General features: G+C 44.3%; 1 protein-coding gene across 2 annotated transcripts in view; it reads left to right on the forward strand.

Moving 5' to 3' along the window:
* CLDN10 (claudin 10) overlaps positions 1–22,420 on the forward strand; it is a 55,684-nt gene extending 33,264 nt beyond the window's left edge. Inside the window, exons 1-5 of one of the 2 annotated variants that reach the window (XM_018909068.3) lie at positions 8,433–8,694; positions 15,434–15,595; positions 15,760–15,841; positions 20,386–20,493; positions 21,206–22,420. In XM_018909068.3, coding sequence (XP_018764613.2) covers positions 8,475–8,694; positions 15,434–15,595; positions 15,760–15,841; positions 20,386–20,493; positions 21,206–21,320 — 687 coding nt within the window. In that variant the 5' untranslated portion in view covers positions 8,433–8,474 and the 3' untranslated portion in view covers positions 21,321–22,420. Of the gene's footprint in view, positions 1–8,432; positions 8,695–15,433; positions 15,596–15,759; positions 15,842–20,385; positions 20,494–21,205 lie in introns of those variants that run through there. The other variant, XM_030234235.2, reaches the window with a different exon arrangement.
* The last annotated feature ends 73 nt before the right edge of the window (positions 22,421–22,493 follow it).

Raw genomic sequence — 22,493 nt, forward strand, 5'->3', positions numbered from 1 at the left:
GACTGTGACCCAGCAAAAATAAGCAGTCCAAATGAATTTTCTCCTAGGTAATATACTGCTTCATTTACTACATGCAGTAGTGCACTGTTTCTTCAAGAGTCAGCATGGAGGCTGGCCGAACATTGCACTGAAGAAATGGGAAAAACATGGTGCTGCGCATAGATTGCACACAAAAATGAGCTGAAGTGTTCCTTGGTACACTAAAAAACTTCCAAGTTCATTTCATCCAGCCAATTTTTGAGTAGGCAGTGCTTTCAGTAGATAGGAAGATGAGGAAAACTTGATCATGTCCCCCAGCACAAACACACTGACACCTATGTTTTAATATGTTCTTTTTTTTTTTCTCCTCCTATCTCATTACTGCCACTTTTATTTATGATTTCTTAAGTTCAGAAAATTTAAATTGGATTTTTAATCTGTCTTCTTTATCCAAGAACCTCTACACCTGGAGGCAACCCTCCCCACTTTCACTGGAGGGTTTTACCCTCTTCTCTTTCAAAAACACACACCACATCAGAAGCCAAATCAATCCAGAAGGATCAAAAGGAGCAATATTGATGATGGATCAAATGCACACTAATCACAACCGGTTTATTGATTTTTGAATCTGTCACATATTATTTCCTTATTCCCTTTGTTTCTGAATTGCTTGAGCATGTTGATCTAAGACAGCTTTTAACTCTGTTTTGTCATCGTGACCTTTTTTGATCCCAGTCCGTTTGCTCTAAAATTAATTACACTGCAGAAGCTGCTTTGCTCCAGGTTGTGGTATTCAGGTTCTCGGTTAAATTAAATCTTCCTATGCCACAAGCCAGGACAACTGGTGCTTGGCAAACAGTGGGGCCAGGGACAGCAAACCACAGCACCCCCTTCATGACACAACCATTCCCTGAGTAAAAAAGGAGCTCCTATGGGAACTGGGGTGATGAACCAGATATGGAAGAGCTTCCTTGCAGAGAGAGGATGCTGGTGGGAAGGTATAAGGCAGAAATTCACTTTCTCCTGTCTCCCCTTCCTTCAAATTGGAAACTGGGACAAATGCATGGTGATAGCCAGGCTACACCTAAGCAGGACTAGGTAAAGAGCATGGTGTAAATGATCACCCCATTCATGCTCTCATGCAGCTTATTTCTGCCTCCTCCAGGGCCCTTGCCAGGCACCTCACATCTCCTCAACCACTCTCTCCAGTTGCTGCCACCCCCTGTCAGCTGAAGCACACACTCAACATCAAGCTCCTGCATCCACGCAGGAAATGAGTCCTCTTGTCCACGAGCTCATCTCTTCTTTTCATCCCTGCTCTGCTGTCTCAGGAAGGCTACACTGGCAGAGCTAAAGGTCTCTGTGTCACACGCCCCTCTTGGGGTTTTCTCTAGCAAGTCCAGAGGCATCCTACAAAAATAAATAAAAAAAGAGGATGACCATGGAAAATTTCCCTATGTGTAAACAGCTGAAAAAGTAGTTAAATGCACTGCTGTTATGAACTGAAATGCACCTATCTGTGAAAAGAAGATTCCAGTATGTGTGCTAAATAACAGGGTAGCAGGAACCACATGGAATTATGTTCTGGGTATAACATATAATCTGTGATCATTAGTGCACCTGGGTGCCACTTAGAGCCATCATAAGTCAAATGCAGCCCAGAGCTCCTCCATCTGCTCCAGCGAGGTAACAAAATCACAGGGTAATAAAGTCAGATTAGGAGGGACCTCCAGGGGTCATCTAGTCCAAAACACATCTAATCAGATGGGCTTGTTCAGGGCCATGACCGGTTAAGTCTTGAGCACCTCCAAGGAGGGAGATGCCCCCCTGGGCAGCCCGCTCCCAGTGCTTGACCATCCTCCTGGTAAACAATTTATTCCTAATACCTAAAGAGTATTTCCTGCCTTCCACTTGTATCCCTTGTCCTGTTGCTGTGCTCCCGCAGAAGGTTAGCTCCTGCTTCTGCATGTCCTCTGGCTGGGAGCTATCCTGGTGCCTGTGAAAAATGACAGACTGCTGCTGCCCAGATCTACCGGGTGCTCAGGAAACAGCAGAAACCAGCTGTGGCACACGAGGGCAGAGGACATGCTCGGTGGGAAAGCATTCCCACTGCAGGGACACCGATATCCAAACACTGTCCTGACGCTCAGACACTGGTGAGGACTCAACTTCTTTGTCTTTATGGCTCACTGGCAAGGATCACTTCTGAATACCCACTGCTCTGGAAAACCATTTGTCTTTCTGCCTGGCACCTCAGTTAAATCCTTTTAAATTCCATTAGATACAATATTCTTTTATTTTAAAAACTTTCTAAATTGCATTGCATAGGGCTGCATGTTCTTAAAACCTATCTGGAGGTTTCCTGCCTTTCCACAGCAACCTGTCTGTGCTTAGCAAAACTTAATTTGATGTGGCGGCCACTTCTGACAGACAAGAGCTGCACCTGTGCTGTTGGCCAGGAGGAATGCACCTCCAGGAAAGTAGGAGATGCACTTCTTCACATTTCCTGCTGAGTTTGTTAAACAGGTTATATCTATTTTTAAAAGATTGTATTACAAACTTTCAGGGAACAACACAGGCTTTTCTCAACAAAATTAAGGCAAGCTGAAAAGAAGAAGAAAGAAAGAAAGAAAGAAAGAACGAAGAAGAAAGAAAGAAAAAGAAAGAAGAGAAGAAAGAAAGAGCGAGAAGAAAGAAAGAAAGAAAGAAAGAAAGAAGAAAGCAGAAACAAGAAAAGAAAGAACGAAGAAAGAGAAAGAAGAGAAAGAGTAAGAAAGAAAGCGAACGAAAGAAGAAGAAAGCAAGAAGAAACAGAACAAGTCGGTAACGTCCGAATGCACTGAACAGAGAGAGGGAGAGGGGAAAGTTTATGGCTTGCGGAATGCAATTTTTCACTCCTTTAAAAAGCTCTGGATTGTCAGTTCCTATTAATTTTTTACTTTTTAGTTATGTAATATATGAACTGCATAGCTAAAAATCATTCTTGTCCTGGCAGTTTACAAAAGACATGCAGTAATTTAGTTTAATTCCTTTTTCCACCACTTAAGAAAAACAACGATAGCACCACCAGAGAGGACTGGTGATTATTAACTGATGTTCCCAATCTGATGGATTTTTTTTTTTTTAGGTGAGACAGAAACATTCCTTTGTTTGCTGTCTTTTGAGGAAGAGGATCTGGTTGCTCATTTTTTTAGGTGGCACTTTGTTCCACACAATGCAGAGCACCGTGCAAGCTCCTCACTTACCATTGTGTTAATCTCCTCTACCGTACATGCCAGTTTGGGGTGCCTTCCCCAGATCTAGCACAGCCAACAGACCCAGGTGATGACACTCTTATAAGCCTGTCTGTGTTCCCTATGTCTGCCTTACTTTTTCAATATTTAGACTCTCAGGAAAACCCTAGCAGACAAGGAAGATGTCCTTCAGCCGAAGAAAAATAAAGTTGGGACTTCTTCCTTTTGCACAAGTGCTCTAGGCACCCTGGAAATCATAACATGGCAAAGCCAGGAAAGAGTCTAAAGTTGCCCAACCTATGCATGGTAAAATTACAAGAAAAATTACTCCGGGACAAAGGCATGACGACCCTAGCCTGCTTATCCTGGCTGCAGAACAAATGCCGTTGTCATCCAGTGTTTAACTTGTGAGGCAATAATGATTACTTGTAATTTTGAGCCTGCAAGAGCTAAAATAATATCCTGTATTTCAGACTTGAGAGTAAAACTGTCTCTGAAGGGTTCTTCTGTACATGGCAATATGATAAAAGTTTGTACATTATAAAAATTCAACTATTTATTAATATTCCAGCCTGATTTGTAAAATGTATGTAGTTCAAAAACCACAGTAGCCTGGGTTGGTCTCTGCTGACTGGAAGCTAGCCAATGTTATCCCAATCTACAAGAAGGATGTGAGGGAAGGCCCAGGGAACTACAGACCTGTTAGTCTAACTTCAGTTCCTGGAAAAGTTGCAGAGACAATCACACTGGGTACTGTCAGAAGGCATTTAAAGAACAATGCAGTCCCCAGGCACAGTCAACACGGGCTCACAAAGGGAAAATCCTGTTTAACTAATTTCATATCCTTCTATCATAAGATCACCCACCTGGTGGATGAAGGGAAGGTGGGGGATGGAGTTTTTCTGGATTTAAGTCTGGATTTCATATTGTCCCTTACAGCATCCTTCCACACAAGTTGTCCAGCTGTGGGCTGAATGGATTCATGGCGTGCTGCTGAAGGACAAAGTCCAAAGGGTTGTAGTGGGGCTACATCTGGATGGTGAATGGTCACCAGTGGTGTTCCTCACACCTCATTCCTGGGGGCCAGATCTGTTCAGTATCAGCAGTCTGGATGCAGAGCTTGACACACCATTAGCTGATGACACCAGCCCAGGAGGTGCTGTTGACACTCTTGCGGGACAAAAGGTTTTGCAGAGTGATCTTAATACATTGGAGCATTGGGCAATGATTAATGGGATTAAATGTAACAAGTCCATATGCTGGTCTCTGTACCTAGGACAGAGTGGGAATAGGTATAAACTGGGAGAGGAGAAGCTGGAGAGCAGCCCTGCAGAAAGGGATCTGGGGGGTACTGGTCAGAAGCAGGATCAGTATGAGTCAGCCAAGTGTCCTGGCAGCCAGGAGGGCAAATCCCTTCCTGGGGTGCATAAAACAGAGCATCACCAGCCTGTCAAGAGAGGGAATCATCCCTTTCTCTTTAGCACTGGTGCAGCCTCACCCTGAGTGCTGTGTGCAGGGCTAGGACCACAATTTAAGAGGGATGTTGAGGTCTTTGAACGCGTCAATAGGAGAACAACAGCTGGTGAGAGGGCTGGAAATCTTGTTCTGTGAGGAGTGGCTGAGTGCTCTGGGCTTGTCTTATTTGGAGAAAAGGAGGCTGAGGGGTGATCTCATTGCTCTTTGCAGCTTCCTGAGGAGGGGAAGTTGAAGATGATCTCTTCTCTCTGGAATCCAGCAATAGGATGCTTGGGAATGGTTCAAAGCTGTGCCGTGGAAGGTTCAGACTGGACATCAGGAAAAGCATTTCTTTACTGAGAGCATGGTCAAACTCTGGAAGAGGCTTCCTAGAGAGGTGGCTGATGCTCCAAGCCTGTCTGTGTTTAAGAGGTATTTGGACATTCCTTTAGAAACAGGCTTTAACTTTGGGTCAGTTCTGAAGTGTCAGGCAGCTGGACTAGATGATCAGCACAGGCCCCTTCCAAATGAAATAGACTATTCTAAACACACACTAATATTTTCCCCCTAAATACCACTTTTATGCCCAGGTGTCAATGAAACTTGCCACAAAAAATAAACTACAAGGGTTGTTTTTCTTAAAAAAAGACATGAGCACCTTTCTTAAGTCCAAGGGAATAAATCCAGTCCCCAGTCCAAGGGAATAAACTCCATACTCAGTCAAATGACCCAGCACAAAACTGTGCTGTTATATTGACATGATCAACTTATGAACAGAAGAAAACAGAAATCAGTCCAACAGCAGCCTGAGGAACTTTCAAAAACTTCCCAAGTCATAACTTGTCCCGAAGTACAAAAAAAAAAAAACCAAAAAAAACAAACAAACAAAAAAAAACCCAAAAAAGAAATCCAACAAAAAGACAAAACAAAGGCCGAGTCTTTTGCTCTACCACATAAATTATAAAAAGCTAAGAAAGCTAAGTAAGCAAATCCAATGCCAGAGCTATGGTGGCAGGAAGGCAGAGGTTGAAGAGAGATATAGCAATGTCTTCCTATGGATGTTAAAGCTCCTACCACATCAACAGGCCACAGTATCCTGGAAAACTGGAAGATGCATGAGTTAAGCTGACAGTAAAGGGACTTGCAGTTGCACAAGAGAAAGAAGAAGAAAAAAAATACAACAGAAACACAGCCTCCCAGATGAATGTTTTCCAATGTCTTATCCTTACAGATTCCAGACAGCATGAAGAAAATGTCACCATGGAAGAGTATCTTCTTGCAACTTCCCTTCCTCTTCAGCCTGGGGGAAATGCTCAGCTGTGCACTATGTCATTTTGGGTTTACATCACCAAACTTGAGATCAGAAGTGCAACATCTTGCTCTGAATTTAGATGAGAAAGATGGTAACAACTGGACTAGTAATATAAAACATCCTCAGAAGCAACAGTGTCAGGAGATGGAAGGAGGAGCCTTTCCCTGAAGCCAAAGCAAGTCTGGTTCTCATGTACACTCAGGCCACTTTACAACACTCTGGATAAAACAGGGCTTACAAGGGAATGAACGTACAAATTAGCCCTGCTTGAAGAGTCCTTATGGGCAGGCAGAGAGTGGGTTTGAGGTTGAAATAATTTCATTTGTCCTAAGCCACCTGCATGGACTCACCTGAAGTGCCTGGCAGCAGACAGGTGTCCCTCAGAGAGACATGGATCCACACTGTACGTGGCAGCCAAGTCTGGCTCTGTTGACAGCAGCATGGTTTGGGACAGCACAAATGGGTGTTGGACATCACAGCCAGAGGCCACGGCAGCTTCAGCAGGACTGCCCATCCTCAGCAGGGTCACTCACCAGCCTGCCACTTCTGCTGGCCCTCTGGGGAGCGATGCCTATGCTCTTCAGGAAGAGCCTCTTCCTCTCCTTCCCAGACTCAGGAGCTCAGACTCAGGCCTAGAGGTGTCCTGGTTGTGTTCCTGTCCTGTCCTTCAACACTCACTCCAGCCTTGTGGTTATTGCGTGAGAGCACACCCAAAAGTTCTGACGGATCCTGGCCAAAATTTGCCCAAATGCTACTCCCTCGATTCACCAAGCAAAGCAGTGATATCAACAAAACAATAGGTGAGCTTCCCATGTCAAGAAACACGATGACCCAAGTTTGGACTCGAGTCTCCTACCTCAGACTTGATTAGATCCTAGTTGATCACTTGGATTGATTTACTTTACCACTTCCAACATAATTGGAGTCTGCAAGATCTCAAAGAACTATGATGGGGGGAAATATTGAAAAAAATCTTTCTTTCCTTTTTCCCTTCTGCTGCCATGCCCTACAATAACTAGATCATAATATCATGGAGATGGGACTTGGATCTGTAGTCATCCCAGTGTTCCAAAGTGAGCTCTGGCTACAGCCTGACACCACACAGGAGGCTGGCTCACCTTCTTCAGGACCCTGTTTCTTTTCCCTCCTGGGGAGAGAGGAAGGCATCTTGGCACAGAGGTTGAAAGGAGCTGTAGCATGCCCCATTCCCAATGCTGCTGTGCAAACAAGCCTCCTGCCTGCTTTTCCCACTCCCTCTTCCCTGCCAATGCAGGGAAGTGCGTCACCTGAAAGTCAGAGGGTACCAAGGAGGCAGAGAGCAGGCAGAGAGCCACTGCGTCAGTAAATGCGTCTGTGGACCCCCTTTTATCCTGCTGGAGCATTAACAGATCAACAAACACGCTGTTCCCACTGTGCTCTGATACACATCCAAAGGTACACACAACTCTGAGGTTTTTCTCCGTTTTCTTTTTCTTTCTTTTTTTTTTTTTTAATATATGTCTGTAAGGTGATTACATCCGGGTTTGTGTCCACAAGGCAAAACCAAAGAGCATTCATCAGAAGAATAATGATGCAAATATGGCTTCTTATCCTCCAGTGATTGCCCATCTGGCAAAAAGGTTTAGAAAATGTTAACAATAGTTTTGACATAAATAGGAGGAAAGTAAAGACCGGCAGTGTACTTTCCACATCAATGGCAAATATACCACTGATGTGGAAAGTAAACAGCTTCAAACGAGGAGAAACCACTGTGGATAATGCTCCACCTGTGAGCTGCAGGCTCGAATGCCACTGCATGAAAACAGAGGTAGAAAATCCCAAGTTCATCATCTCACGTTGCAAAAACAGGTATCAAACGCTGTATCACCTGTGGCTGGATAATATCAGGGACCAGCTGAACTTCAGAGGATTATAAAAACCCTATTTTGCGTTTCAAAAGCTTATGCCCATGTAGGAACATGGAGCGCTCACGGTCGGCACACCTGTATTCTACAAGTATTCTTCGAAGCCACCCTCCTGGCGAGGCTGTTTGTGGGGAGGATGGGCGCGGGGTCATAGGGAAAGAGACGCAAACCTGCAGCTGGGAAGGAGATGCTAAGGACGCGCCTGTCCCGCTGCTGCCATCCCCTCCCGATCCCCGCACGAGCACCTGCGGAGGAAGGGGAATCTAACCCCAAATTACAGGTCGCGCCGCTGTTTGCTTTCGGCTCTGGTTCATTCCGCCAGCCCGGGGAGCACCCGGCCGGGCCGTGCTGGGCTCCGTTCTGCGGACCCCGGGGCGATGCCGGGGCCGGGCGGGGCGGGGCCGGTCCGGGGCGATGCCGGGAGCTGCCGGTGCTGATTGGGCTGCGCGGCAGCGGCCGCCGCCCCCGCCCCGCCGCGCTCGGCTCGGCTCGGCTCCGCTCCGCTCCGCCCGCTCCCGCCGGGATCCGCCGCCCCGGGCTCCGCCGGGATCCGCCGCGGCTCCGCGCCGCCCGCCGCCTGCTGCCGGGCCCATGGCGAGCACGTCGGCGGAGATCATCGCGTTCCTGCTGACCATCTCGGGATGGGTGCTGGTGTCCTCTACGCTGCCCACCGACTACTGGAAGGTGTCCACCATCGATGGCACGGTCATCACCACCGCCACCTTTTGGGCCAACCTCTGGAAGACCTGCGTGACCGACTCCACCGGCGTCTCCAACTGCAAGGACTTCCCATCCATGCTGGCTCTGGACGGTCAGGCTCCCGCTGACCCCCACCCCGATGACACCTCCCCGGTGTCCCCTGTGTCGCTCGGCGGGAGCTCCCGGGGCCGCTCCCGGGCCGGGCTCGGCGGGGCGGGCGGGCAGGGGGGATCGGGGCGCTCCGAGCGGGGCCGGTGGGCGGCGGGGACCTGAACGAAGGCGGCTCCTCCGCGGGTCCATGGGCAGGTGCCCCCATGTCCCCAGGCAGGTGGCAGCGTGCTGCTTGTGCGCATCTGTGGAAGTGGGTTTTTTTCCTCCCAAAACCCCATTAGTTGAAACTATATTTGGTGCCCAAGTGTCCGGTTTGGTCTCTTGTACTGTCACTACCTGCCATTTTTTCCCCATCAGAAGAGTGTGTGTGTGGATTTGACACAAGAAGAATGCAGGCAGATTTTTCTTGCCGATTTATTTTTCGACTGTCGTGACATTCCTCGTTTTTATGGTTTTGCCAGCCATGCAACGGTCGGTGGAGAAGAACAAGCCTTGGCGTCGTTTTGTTTTAATTAATGTTCCTTTGCTGGTTTTGCTAAGTGGTTATTAACTCAGATGTAATTACTTCATTGATAAATGACAGTGTGAAAGCTTGGGGCAGTCAGGGATGCAAAGGTATGCAGAAGGGATGCATAGCTTTGCTCAGCTTTAGGGCAGTGTTATTTTGAAGCAAAACTAAGAGTTTTGCTATAGGGCTTGAAACCAAAGATTGAGTTGGTGCTGCGTTTCTTCCCTCGTTAAGGGGAAACATTTTTGCCCTTTAGGGAAGCTGTACTGGGAAACTGGTTCACTGCAGGAAATCTTTACAATTAAACTTTTAGTTGATAAATCCACACTGATTGTGACTGGTAGAAACAGGATAAGTGTGTATGACATTGGTTCATAGCTTCAGAAGTGGCTGTAAAGGAAGGGAGGAAAGGCTTTTAAGAATATGGCACCTTTTCTAAGTTTTTATAGTTATAAATGAATACAATATGCAGTGTGCCAGCGGCTTTGATACTCACAAAAGATCATGCCTACTGTTCACAGTCTGGCAAGACATTCCCTTTGCACTGGAGTCTGAGAAGGTATTTTGGTGTAAAAGCTCTGTTTAAGAGGAAAGCAAGGTCTGTTAATCTAATCACTAACAGAGATTAATACTAATTGTAACAGGGATTAATACGAACATGACGTTAATACCAATATCAGAAAACCTTTAACCTCAGTGTGTAGAAAAGGCTGAAAGAGGCCAAGATACCAAAATGAGGTAACACAGGCAGCCCTTAAGCACCACTACTGCAGGATGCTTCCCTCGGGGGCAGAAGTGCTGTTCCCAGACTTTATTTTGACCCAGCCCTGTGGCAGCAGAGGAATTTGCCAGTTTCTCCAAAGGGATAGGAGAGCTGGCTGGCCTCCATTGACATCAATCACTCTGTGGCCAAGTGTAGCAGCTGAGAGTGTAATTTCCAGGACTGGGCAAGGAGCAGGGGTCTCTGTGCAGGCAGGCATGGAGTGATCGTTGGTGCGGAACCTTTTGGATCCCTTGAACCTATTGTTCTTTTAGGTCTGGGTGAATCTGATTTTAAAGTAAGAAAAGCATAGTTACAAAGTATGAAGAATTTGGAACATTTAAATTTTCAAAAAGAATACAACACTTGACAGTAAGATCCTTTCCCTCCTTTCCCCCAAACACTTGTGCATTGAAACCTTGAGTGCTGGGTAGCACTTTCCATTTGGCCAAAGAATGAGTTTCTGAGGTGCCTTGTGCACAGTGAAGGAGCCATTAGCTCATTTCAGACAGAAGTGAATCTGAAATACACATCTGGAAGGGCCCTGTCCCAACCCTTCTGGCCAGGTTATTTTTCAGTAGTAGAAAGTTCTTGGCATCAGTGTTTCTCAACAGCATCTTTAAATGCTGTGGGGGCAGATTCTGGTACCCAGGCACAATGTGAATGAAAGGCAGGCTGGAGGGAGAGTGGGGTACCCCCCCAGCATAGACCAGGCAAGCTGGGTGGGGTCAGAGGGGCAGCCACTGCAGTCAGGGGTGCTTTCAGTAGGTAGCCTAGCCCAGACTCCCTTTCTTGTGGTTTCAGGCTCTGCAGGGAACCTGTCAGCAGCTGACTGTGGGTGTGTATGTCCCCTCTTCACCCCAACCCTTCCCCTGTGGGGGAGTGCACTTCAGGGCTGCGGTGTGTCACTCGTGGCTTAAAGAATTTGTGTCTCAACAAGTAGACAAGTCTGCCTCAGCCCTTGTCTAGCCTCTTCCTTCCCTCCTCTTCCCCTTTGCCCAGACTTACATGTCCAAGGTGGATACCATTCCCTGTGACTGGGAATGTGGGAACTTCCTGACTCCATCCTCAGGTGGGGGACTCAGAATACACAAACAGGGCAGATCTGGTTTCTGTTCTCAGGGAAGTGTTTGTGAGCAGAAACAATAACCCTGTAAAGATATGTGTAGTGACAATATGTTGCTCTCATCAAAAAGGTAGAGCGTGACTGGGAAATTCCTAAAAATATTTCTGCTGTCCTAGGGAAATGTGGCTTGGCTCCACTCCTTTGTTACACAGATGGAGAGGATCTGCCTCTCAGAGCAGTTCCTCTTCTACAGAAATATTTTTTATGGTCAAATTGGAAACCTCTAAGTAAGCTGGACTTCTTATCTTGAGAGACTGATCAGGTCTTCCAGGGGATCAGAGGCAAAATGAGGGGGAAAGAAATGGGTGTGACCATGCTTTGAGGTCTATGTGAGGTGTCCCTGCCCTTGGCAGGGGGTAGGAACCAGATGGCCTCTGAGGTCCCTCCCTACCCAAACCTCGATGACTCTATGATTCTATGCCAGTTGTCCTGTGGAGTGCAGGAGAAGTCCTTTCTTCTTCAGAAGCAGTGTCATAGCTCAGGTCAGGGGTGCTCAGGATGTGGTTCCTCTTCACCCTTGTTTTGGTTTCTGTCATGGAGTGGGCTTGGACTGTCCTGCCTAGCTTGCTGTGGGATGGCACAGCAGACCATCATGGCTTTCAGGCCATCACTCCACACAAGTGGCTTCCAGAGAAAATTGCTTGTGGTCCCCTTCCACCTTTATGCATTCCTATAGAAGAAACCAATTTGGCCAGCCCTCATTTAGTGCTGAGCCCTACATTCTTTATGCAAGCAAAAATGCTCTTCCTGTCTGTGGGGCTTAAAGTCATTTCGGGTTTACTTTTTGTGCCACCGGTCATAGGTGGAAATTTACTGATGAAACCACCTCCCTATAAGAGGACGTATCAGTTTCCCTGTTTCCTACAATGGATCTGATGACCTTTTGCAAGAACAGAGCTGAACAAAAATTCAATTATGAGCTAAAAGAGGGTTTTAGAGCTTAGAAAGCCATACAAAAGCAATGGGTGTGTACTTTTGGAAGGAATCTGTGCTGTATCTGTAAGGCAACCTCTTACACTTCACGTGATGTAGACTGCAAAATGCCATCAGAGGCATTTATTGTGAAAGTGGCAATCCCCAGAACTTTGCATATATATTTTTTCCATAGTGTCATATGATATGAGTATGTGAATGCCTTCTATGTCTTTGTAAGCATGAGGCAAGTGTGACAGCAGTGAGGCAAGAAAGATGAAGCTCTGACAAGATTAATTTCAATGCAAGACAAAACACATTTGTTTGAAACAAACAAAAAAAAAAACCTACCCCAAACCAAAAAAAAAAAAAACCACCTTGAAATAGGTTTCTCTTGGAATGCTGCTAAACATGACTTTATGAGCAATGCATGTTTGTCTGCTTGTCTGTTAAAAACACATGGCTTTTTGCTGCTTGGGAGCTTCATTTGGGTGGTTGGTATGTACATGACAAGTTTCCTGCAGGAGCTGGTGCAAATACAGACAATAAACATTTGGAAAAGGACAGGTTTTAGTCTTGAGTGGAGGACTGTGAAAAAATAGACAGCTCCCTTTTACACTCCTCTTCATGATCATAGAACTACAGAATGTATTGGGTTAGAAGGGACATTAAAGACCATCTAGTTCCAACACACCTACCAGGGGTAGGGACACCTCCTACTAATAAAGGTTGCTCAAAGCTGCATCCAAACTTCAACACTTCCAGGGAGGGGGCATCCACAGCTTCTCTGGATCTGTTCCAGTGTCTCACCACCCTCACAATAACTAAATTCTTCCTAATATCTAATGTAAATCTGCCCTTTTTCAGTTCAAAGACATTTCCCCTTGTCCTGTCACTACACACTCTTGTAAAAAGTCCTTAGGTTCTGGAAGGCTGCTGTAAGGTCTCCCCAGATCCTTTTCCTCAGTCTGAACAAGCTCTGTAAGGTCTTGGTGCCCAATATAGTCTTGTTTTCTTGAAAGCAAAAAAGAGGTTTAGTTCCTCTTACAGCCAAATGTTATACAGAGTTTGAATCTAGGATCTAAGCGACGGGAGGTTTGATTTGGTGAAAAGGTTGATTTCAACCTTTCATGCTTTTTAATGCTCCAGTCCACTTCATGGGACTACTAGAGCCTTCTGCTTTTCCACAGTACTGGTGTAAAATGGGATTTTTTTTTCTCCTGTATTTTGGTTTAAAAATGTGTGCCAGTTGGCTGATTGCTCTGGTGAACTGAAACAAGCCCTACTATAGCTGGCCTGCCCAATTCGGTGAATTATTTAGTGAGAAAGGTTATTCATTCAGCAGAACTGAGCAGTCCTCCAGCTCATGCTGTTTATAATTGAAAATGATTTCTGAGTGAGTGAGTTAATTATTTCTTGCTGTCTCACTACCCTCTACCTATTTTAAAACTGTGTATTGACCTTCAGGAAAAACTGAATTTCAGCCCTGTGGTTACTAGCAAATGTTGGATATTTTAGTTGGGGTGAATATTTACTGGTTTTCCTAGGAGGTTCAGACATAAATAAAAGTTTAGAGGACCTCCGGGTAAACATGTTCATGGTTCAGCACTTTAATGTGTCAATTAGCTAACTAACACTGTCAATAAATTGGACCTGTCAGAAATAATAGCTTCCTTTCCAGTCTTCATCTCGTGCTTTACCTGTCTGCTACAAGAAATACATTACACACCACCTAAAGCAGCATAAGCCAAGTTTTCCATGCCTATAGCAAAAATTAACAAAGCAAGTCTGCTCTCTTCAAACCTGAGTCTTGCACAAATCACTTTCTCTCTTACCTTCCAACACGTGAGCCATATGACAGTCAGACTTATGTCACTGACTGTGTCTTTCTTGAGCAGGTGGGCTGCAGAAGCCTGCAAATGAAAGAGGTCTATCTGTGTGCCAGCAGAGGTAGATAAATGCTAGTAGGTTGTGTTCACAGATGGGCAGCACAGCTCCCAGGTTCAGCAGGCCTGCTAAAATGGGCTGTTATGTGCTACAGATTGCTTTGTTGCTCAAAGCTGTGAATCAGTGAGGGATTTAAAATATTGTTAAAGCACGGGGTGGTCATCCTAGAGCTGATATACCTTCGGCAGTGGCTAAAGGAGGTGGCACTAAGGATAGGAAAAGGTGGCCGGGTGTCTGTGGTAGCCACGTGCATCTCAGAGCCCTGCTAGTCAGACACAGATTCTCCATCAGGAACGTGTCCAGTCTGTTTTTGAGTCTCAGTAAACCCTTAGTGTCCACACATCCAGTAGAAAGGAATTCTACAGCTTCATTTTACAAACAAGCATACCTTTTGTTTTGAATCTGCTGCCTTCTGTTTTCATCAGATGTCCTCTAGTTCCTGCTTTAGTATATTGTTTTCTTACATATTAAAACTTTTATGCAGGGTTTGGTGGGGTTTTTTTGTTTATTTATTATTACATAAAATTTGGTGTAATAGGCAATGACAATGTGGTTTAGCTCTCAACATTTCCACCCACTGGAGATCAAAGCAAAAAGAATGAATGCCCTAATAGTGGGAGTTCATTTTCATTTTAAATGAGATGTAACAACAGGTTATGAAGAAAAACATCTTGTGATGGTTATTCAGCTGTGTAAGATTGCAGCGTTCCACCCCGTAAGCAGCGATATGAGATTATCACAGTCCTTCAATTACAAGATATTCTCGGAAGGGAGAAGAGGCCAAGCAGCCCATTGTCCCATTGAAGGGTCCTGCCCTGGGAGGTCCCTCTGGGAGCAGTCTCAGGCAGCAGAGCCAAATTGTTTGTGACTGAAGCCAGGTGCAAGCTGTTTGTCCAGGTGTAAATATGGCAGTGATTTGCTTTATCCCAAAGGACTACTGCTGCCCATGGAGCTGAGTATGTGGCTGACTTCCTTGCAGAATGAAGGCCTTCTGGGCAGATCCAAATCAAATCAGTGGCACATCCAGGCAGGCTCAGGAAGACCCAGGATCCCAACCAGGGTCACTGCTGCTAGCCTCACTGCCAGCCATATTGCACTTGCAACACGCACGCACAACTGGATGTAAGACTTGCTTTGAGTGCACAGGGTGGCTCTGCAACTTGTGACCTGATCAGACCATGTGGAGTTGCTCTCCTAAACCTCATGGGTATAACATCTGCAAGATGTTATATCCAGTGCCATGGGATAACGTTTTGGAGCCCAGAGTGCCACAGGATGATTCTTATGAGCTGGGCATGGGTGATGAAGCCCTGTGAAGGGCACACATCACTTGGAGGAACACACTCAGTGGTAAAGTGATACTGTTCCAGCCAAAGTCTGATTCCATTTGCAATAGTGAGAGCCTGGTGGTGCACAGAGGGAGGGAAACTACAGCAAAACTTGTCATGGTCCCAGTTCTCATATTAGCTTTGCTCTTTCTCTCACAGGTTACATCCAAGCCTGCAGAGGATTGATGATCTCCGCTGTCTGCCTGGGCTTCTTCGGTGCCGTTTTTGGACTGGTTGGGATGAAATGTACAAAAGTTGGAGGCTCTGATCAGACTAAAGCAAAAATAGCTTGTTTAGCTGGACTGATTTTCATTCTCTCTGGTAAATATACTTTATTTTTATCAGTTTGCATATTTGAAGTCATACCAGAGCCGCTTCTTTTCCGCAGAAACCCATGCACAATCCTCCATGACTTCGTTGACTTCAGGGCAAGGCCCAAAGCTCTGCTGCCAGCTCCACTGAATGGTTTGTCTTATGCTTTTCAGGGTTGTGCTCTATGACTAGTTGTTCCCTGTATGCAAACAGGATTACGTCTGAGTTCTTTGACCCTTCTTTTGTTGCACAAAAGTAAGTATTTTCCTATACCCATAAATCTTTCAAACAAGTAGACCTTAGGTTTCCTACTGCACACCAGAGCCTGTTTAGACAGAGAGCAGCTGCTTCTCCCCTTGGGCAGAGGAGGAGAGTGGGCTGCAGTTATTTAACCACAATTTCTAACTGGAGCAGCCAGGTGCTGAAATTCAATGAACAAACACTTTGCTGCACAGCGATGGCTCTGCAATCCGTGTGCCCAGCTCTACCACGGGCTGGCAGGGCAGCTGGGGTTAATTGGGAATGGAGCCTGGCTGGATGCCAGAGGTGCAGCAAAAGGATTGCACAAGACACAGGGGCTCAGTAGGTGCATCATTTGGTAGGGAAGGGAGAAAAGTATTGCCTTGAGCCTTTGATAGAAGGTGGCCTTGATAAAGGTGTCGGGCACCATGCAATCTTGATTCCTCTTGAGGAGAGGTTTCTGCAGGCTTGGTGGAATTTTACTGGCAGATTTTCAAATCCAGGTGACTGAAATTTGGATCATAAACCTTATCAAAACCCATGATCTTTTAAGCATTAACATAAATACTTTGCCTATACCTGTAATTAAATTTAAGAGAGTGAGTATTTCTAGAATTTTGGGATGCCCACCAGAGATAATGAGCATCCCTGAAGACTTCCTTTAAAACTGGGCAAATTCTCAGGACCTGCAAAAGCAGCAATCCACAAACCAGCACTTGGATTTTGGATTGGCATTCTTAACTACCAAGTCTGAACATATTGGCTGTAAATTATAGCATCATAGACTTTCCTGTTTTGCCTTCATACATTATATAAACTCTTTCTTTAAAGGCAAGGATTTTAAAGTTTTCTTGGCAGTGATTCCAGAATATGCCAAACATTGGGTGTACATTTCCCTGAGACCCAAGTAAGGGATCACTAAGGAACCCTGAGCCTTTATGTTTCACTTTGACAGAAAGAAAATAGTCTGAATAAATAACACTAGAGGGATTTACATTTGCAGTAGGGTTGACACTGCTTTTCCTACCATGAAACAGTATTAGTTTTCTCCATACAGTCTTGTATTAATTTTCTCCACAATTCCCCTATAGTTTCTGCTTATTTGATATGGTGAAGGCAGGCTCGAAAGGCCACCAAAAGAAAGGAGGATGTGAGGTTCTTTGAAGAAAATGGAGCCTGGCTATATAGACAGAAGTTAATTATTTATCAGGCTTACTGTTCTTAGTGAAAAATACCATGATTGCTGCCAGAAATCCTTTTCCTACACTGCATTCCTACCCTTTTCTTCTTTTCTTCTTCTTTTCTTCTGTGAAAGAGCAGGAAGACCTCATGGTGGAATTTTACTGCGAAGGAATGAGAAATCTGGTTTAAATACTGAAATAATGGTAGTAAAACATCCTCTCCAGAAATTACCTTTTTTTGTGGACAACCAGCATAGCTCAGCTGTGGGCAGGCATATTCATGATTGCAAAGATAAAGGCAGAGAGGAAGTCCCAGAATTTTAATTTGAGTTGTCCACAATACATGTAGCTCATGCAGTGGCCTTGCATCAGACTGAGCTAATGGTGGCATTCAGTTCCTTCCTCTCTCAACTGATGTAAAATTTCCATTTTGTTGCCATCTCTGAACCCTTACTTCGTTATGCATTGCAGGCACATTTAAAATGTTTACTGCTATATTGTGGGAATTTGGAATTGTCTCTTCACTGAGAGAAGGTTTCAACCTTTTGCCTTTTACTGCACATTTCTCTCTGGCAGTGTCAAAGACAGGCTTGAGGTATTTTAAGTGGGAAACGAATGACACAAAGTGTTCAGCACCTTGTGTTAGCCATCAGGATTTCCCTCCAGCCTTCTTTGCTGTTTTCAATTGAAATTATCCAACTAACTTCCCACATAGGCATTGACATGCAATTGAAAAGCTTGAGTTTTCCTCCTAAGTACCAGTATAAATCAGAAAGGTTGTTTTCTCTGAAGATGTGGAAGAAAGACCTATCAGGACAGCTCTGCAACTGATTAACCTGGTGGTGTGGCAGTCCCCCAAGCTGGGCCATACTGTTTAATCTGTTTAATCATGGTATAGTCACAAGTGTTGCTTCAAAAGGTCAAGCAATCCCAACTACAAAGGCTGAACCCCATGTCTTCTGTCCCAGCTAGTAGGTAACACTCAGGTATCCCTTTTCTACCCAATTTTATCAAATATAGTCATGATTTCTTTCTGTACAATCAAAGAGGAAGGGAAGATAGCATTTGGACTCCTTAAATCCCTCAGCCTCTGGTCAATGATTTCATGTTGTTAGATAAAAATATGGAAACTTTTGTTTCCCACTTTCTAGGCAAATGGTCTTGGCAAATAAGTTGTTACTGCAACAGCCATCCTGGATCTTGGTCCAGCTCTGTTCTCCAGCGGTGTGGTGATCTGCATTGACTTCTGTGGGGAGAGCCTAATGCTGGTCCTTGTACCTTAGGTGTGCTCTGGCAGTCCTGTAGGGATGGAGGGATCCCCATGAGGCGACTTACCTCAAATCAGAGCTAGTCCCTCTGATGTGCTTTTACAGTCAATGAAAGAGGTGCTTTAAAAGTGTTTTAGAAGTGCACTTTGTATTTCTTGCATGCTGAATATATTGGGATCTTAGATGATAAGCCCTGATGTAGATCTCTGTTTCTAATCAGAGAACTCCCTGTCCTCAGAGAGACACAAAGCTCCTTGAGTCATGTGAAAACTCCAACAAGGTGGTTGGAAATGTGAGCATAAGTAGAATTAAAACTTTACAGGTTTTACAGATTTTGAAGTGAAACGGGAGAGTTTTCCAGGGTGGAAGGAGCTGTGGGTCCCAGCAGTCTAAATTGGAGTTTGGGTCTGTAAGCTCCATGCTGGTGTTGAGGAAGAGTTCTTAGGCAGAGTCAGTTTATTTCAGCTTGAGCTTGGTGTCTCCAGAGAGGGAGCCTGAACAAAGAAATCCCTGGGTCTTTATCCCCTCACAGTCCGTGCACCTGATCCTCATGTGCTCTTCACAGATCTTGCATGTGCCTCCTGGTCCAGTGATGATTTATGGTCTGGAGTCTTCTAATACCTCACTGGATTCTTTTTGGGTGTTTCTCCAGTGCTCTTTTGTAAAGATACAAGTTTTTCAGAACAGTTGACAGGTATTTTCAGTTAGATATTGAGGTAATGTGGAATTAGGACCTGTGCACATGGAAATGTTCACAACTAGCTGAGAAGTGCAACTACACAGTGTTGCAGTTGCACAGGTAGGCTGTCAAGCAGGGGCTTTTATTTGGCTGCCTCACCACAGTTTACAACTAATCAATTTAGTAGCATCTGCTTAAATAGCACAGACTCCTGGTTGGTAATTGTGGCTGGATGGGGAACAGGGGCCTGTGTTTCCATGCAGGATCCCAGAAGTCTGGAGAAGATAAATGTCTCCTTAAGGGGAAACTGCAGCAGAGAAAGAGCAAGAGACACACAAGTGTTTTCTAAAGGTGAGGAATAGGAGACTCTGGAGACTGTTGGGCTGCAGCCTAATGCAGGTCATCCTTAACATGCTTTAAGAGTGGTACTCAGGCAGAGAGCTGGGGAATGGAGCAGACAAGGAGCATCCACGGTTTGCTGCTTGTCTTGAAGCATCAGCACTGAGGGGAAACAAAAGAATCTCTTCCCATTGCCCTTCTTTCATTTACTACTGTTGCTTTAAAAACATGGACTTAGTGGGATAATGCTCCTAAAACAGCACTGTCTCCTCTCAGAGACAAACTGAGCAGTTCCTGGCAGCAAACAGTTTGTGGCTGGCTGAGACAGCAGAGGGGACCATTGCTGGTGACTGGGAGCTCTGCCCATGGAGGTGCTGGGGAGCAGTTTCTTCCAGATAGAACCCAGCCACAGGGACTAGAGAAGGAGAAAGATGCTGGAACATGCACCTGTGTGTGTAAGTGCTTATACCAGACACACCTGTGTATGTATATGCATACGTTGCGTACATGCACATTGCATGTATATTCCATATGCATATAATGCATATGGAACAACATGCATATGTACAAACCCTCATTTTTTAAAAGCAGGCTGGTGTGTGGATGATGAGGGATGGAGGCAGACAGATCCTGAGAGCCAGAAGGGAAAGTTAAGGAGAGTTGTAGGCAGAATTTGTAGTCTCTGGCCCAGTGAAAGCCCCAGTTCAGTTTGGTTTGGGAGCCAACAAGAACAAAACTGAAATGGAGGAGCTGGTGCTGTAAACAGGCCACAGAATGCCATAACCCCCACAGCAAAGCAATCCAGGAGGAGATGCACAAAGACCAGGCCTTCCCTAACCCTAACCCCAACCCCAGATGAGCAGGGAGAGAAGCATTGCTCAGCTGCACTGCAGGGACAGAGTTTGCCTCCCGAGTCAGAGGGAAATAATGAAAAGAACGTTGGTGAATGGCAGAGCCGCTGATTTTGTGGTGAATAATTTATGTGTCAGTGAACAGTTATTCAAGAAAAATATATTTAGTTATTTTATTCTGTAAATAACCTTCTTAAATCCATGCTCTCTTTTGTTAAATACATTTATTGACTTCTTGTAGGTATGAATTAGGAGCAGCTTTGTTCATTGGATGGGCTGGAGCATCACTCTGCATAATTGGTGGCATTATATTCTGCTTCTCAATAGCTGAAAACAGTAATTCTGCAAGGTAAAACACAAGTTTTACTTACTGAAAGAAATCAATATCTCTGCATTTTTACCTGCTATAAGTATGCAGTTTGATTACTGTTTCAAAACACTTTGTAATGAGATTCTGGAAAAGATTGTGTGGATAAAAGAAAGTAAGGGGATGTAAGGATAATGCTTTGTCCACCATTAAAGGAACTTGGCTATTTCCTCAGGACAAATACTTGTGAGATATATATAAATATATATTTCATAAATTTACTACAGCTGCAAAACAGTGCATTCACTGATGTAGGAAAAGTGGTCAGGTGGCTTTAGAGGCATGAATAGACAAGTTTCTTTGATCTCAAATCATCAGATCAAAAGCTAGCAGTGGTGGCAGTGGGACCTCCAGCAGCTAAAGAGGGGTGATAACAAAGAGGAACATCTGTAGAGAGTAACTGTTCACCTAGGGTCTGCCACAATTTAAATTATTTCATCATTAGGCCCCAATTTACTTAGCTGTGGAGGAGGGATATATGTTACAGAAAAGTGTAAAGACAGATGCAAAGAGATAGCTGGAGTGGCAATGTTTAACTAGAATGGGACCACACAGAGTAGGAATGTGCCACCTCACCTGAAATTTGTAGGTACATTCCCATACCTTTCCTCTAGCTTTATTACTAGAATGCCTGGATGCAGAGATGCCACCTGTCTGTGGGAAGAGCTGTAAATGGTTGTTTTTTTCTCTTCAGGAGGGGGTATGCCTATAATGGAGCCACATCTGTGATGTCTTCTCGTACCAAGGTCCACAACAGTGTCCCTGACAAAAGCCCTCCCAAGCACTTTGACAAGAACGCTTACGTTTAGTTGCACTGTTGGAAGACTTAAAGCGTTTTTAAACGTGATTTTGTACGTTTCATTCAGAGTGATTCCTCCCACCCCAAGCCCAATGTACTTACCACTAAGACAATGACTTTTAAAACATATTATCTTTCAGCTTTTTACATATTGATGTAAATTTTATTATATAATATTTTAAGATTGATGTTGGTATTGTAAAGTTTATACCTGGAAATCATGAGCTGATGTTGCATTCTTGAAAAAAAATAAACGAGGTATTTACTAATTCAGTTTGTCATGTCAGCTGCTTATGGGAATGGCATCACACATGCTGTATTGGCATATTGCAGTTCAAAAATTCAGCTAGTGGTTTTTTTTTTTTTGTCTGTCCATGGAAATGTGATGACTTTTGAGGGATCATTTGTACAAGTCAATAAGAGATTACAAATAACCACAAAATGCTTTCTAGACTGAGTCCCTAAAATCAGACCCAAACTCAGTTTTTTTGTGAAGTTTTAACTGATGGACCTGTGGAATTTAAGTAAAAGTTGGTTATTTTGGGACAACAGTGTAAATATAAAAAATGAACAGTCCTATTTAATAATGGCACAGTATAGAAAAAGTTTTGTATCTGATATTATCTAAATTACATTAGAACTACAAAGTCAAGGTTCTTTTTGTTTTATGTTATTTTTGTACTTCATTTAAGTAAAAACACTGCTGTGTTTTTTATAAAGAAGGCAGCCAATATGGACAAAGCAGAAATGTCAAGTACTTCTGCAATAGCAAGGTAATGCTTTCCTTACTGTGGCTTGACATTATAATTTTTTTCTTGTTGTTGTCCTTTTATGCAAACAAAGACTGAACTCTAATACAAAAAAAAAAAAAAAACCACAACAAACCAACTTACCCATAGAGGAGACATTTAATGATGATTAGTTTTAGAGCTGAGGCTTTTTTCTTTTCATTTAGTGTTTATTGTAAACCATGGTAGAAACTTAATAGTTTAATACATGGACATATTTTCTTTAAAATGTTGACAATTTTATATAAAGTTCATGATAAAATATAAAAAATATGCATTAAAAATTGTATAAAGTAATACTCCACAGTATATTCTGTTCATTGGTTAACAGGCTTTCTTGCAAGACCAGTTTCAATCTTTAATGTAAACATTAGAGGTAAAATCTTCACCTCAGA

Source organism: Serinus canaria, chromosome 1 (genome assembly GCF_022539315.1).
Source record: "Serinus canaria isolate serCan28SL12 chromosome 1, serCan2020, whole genome shotgun sequence".
Lineage (NCBI taxonomy): Eukaryota > Metazoa > Chordata > Aves > Passeriformes > Fringillidae > Serinus > Serinus canaria.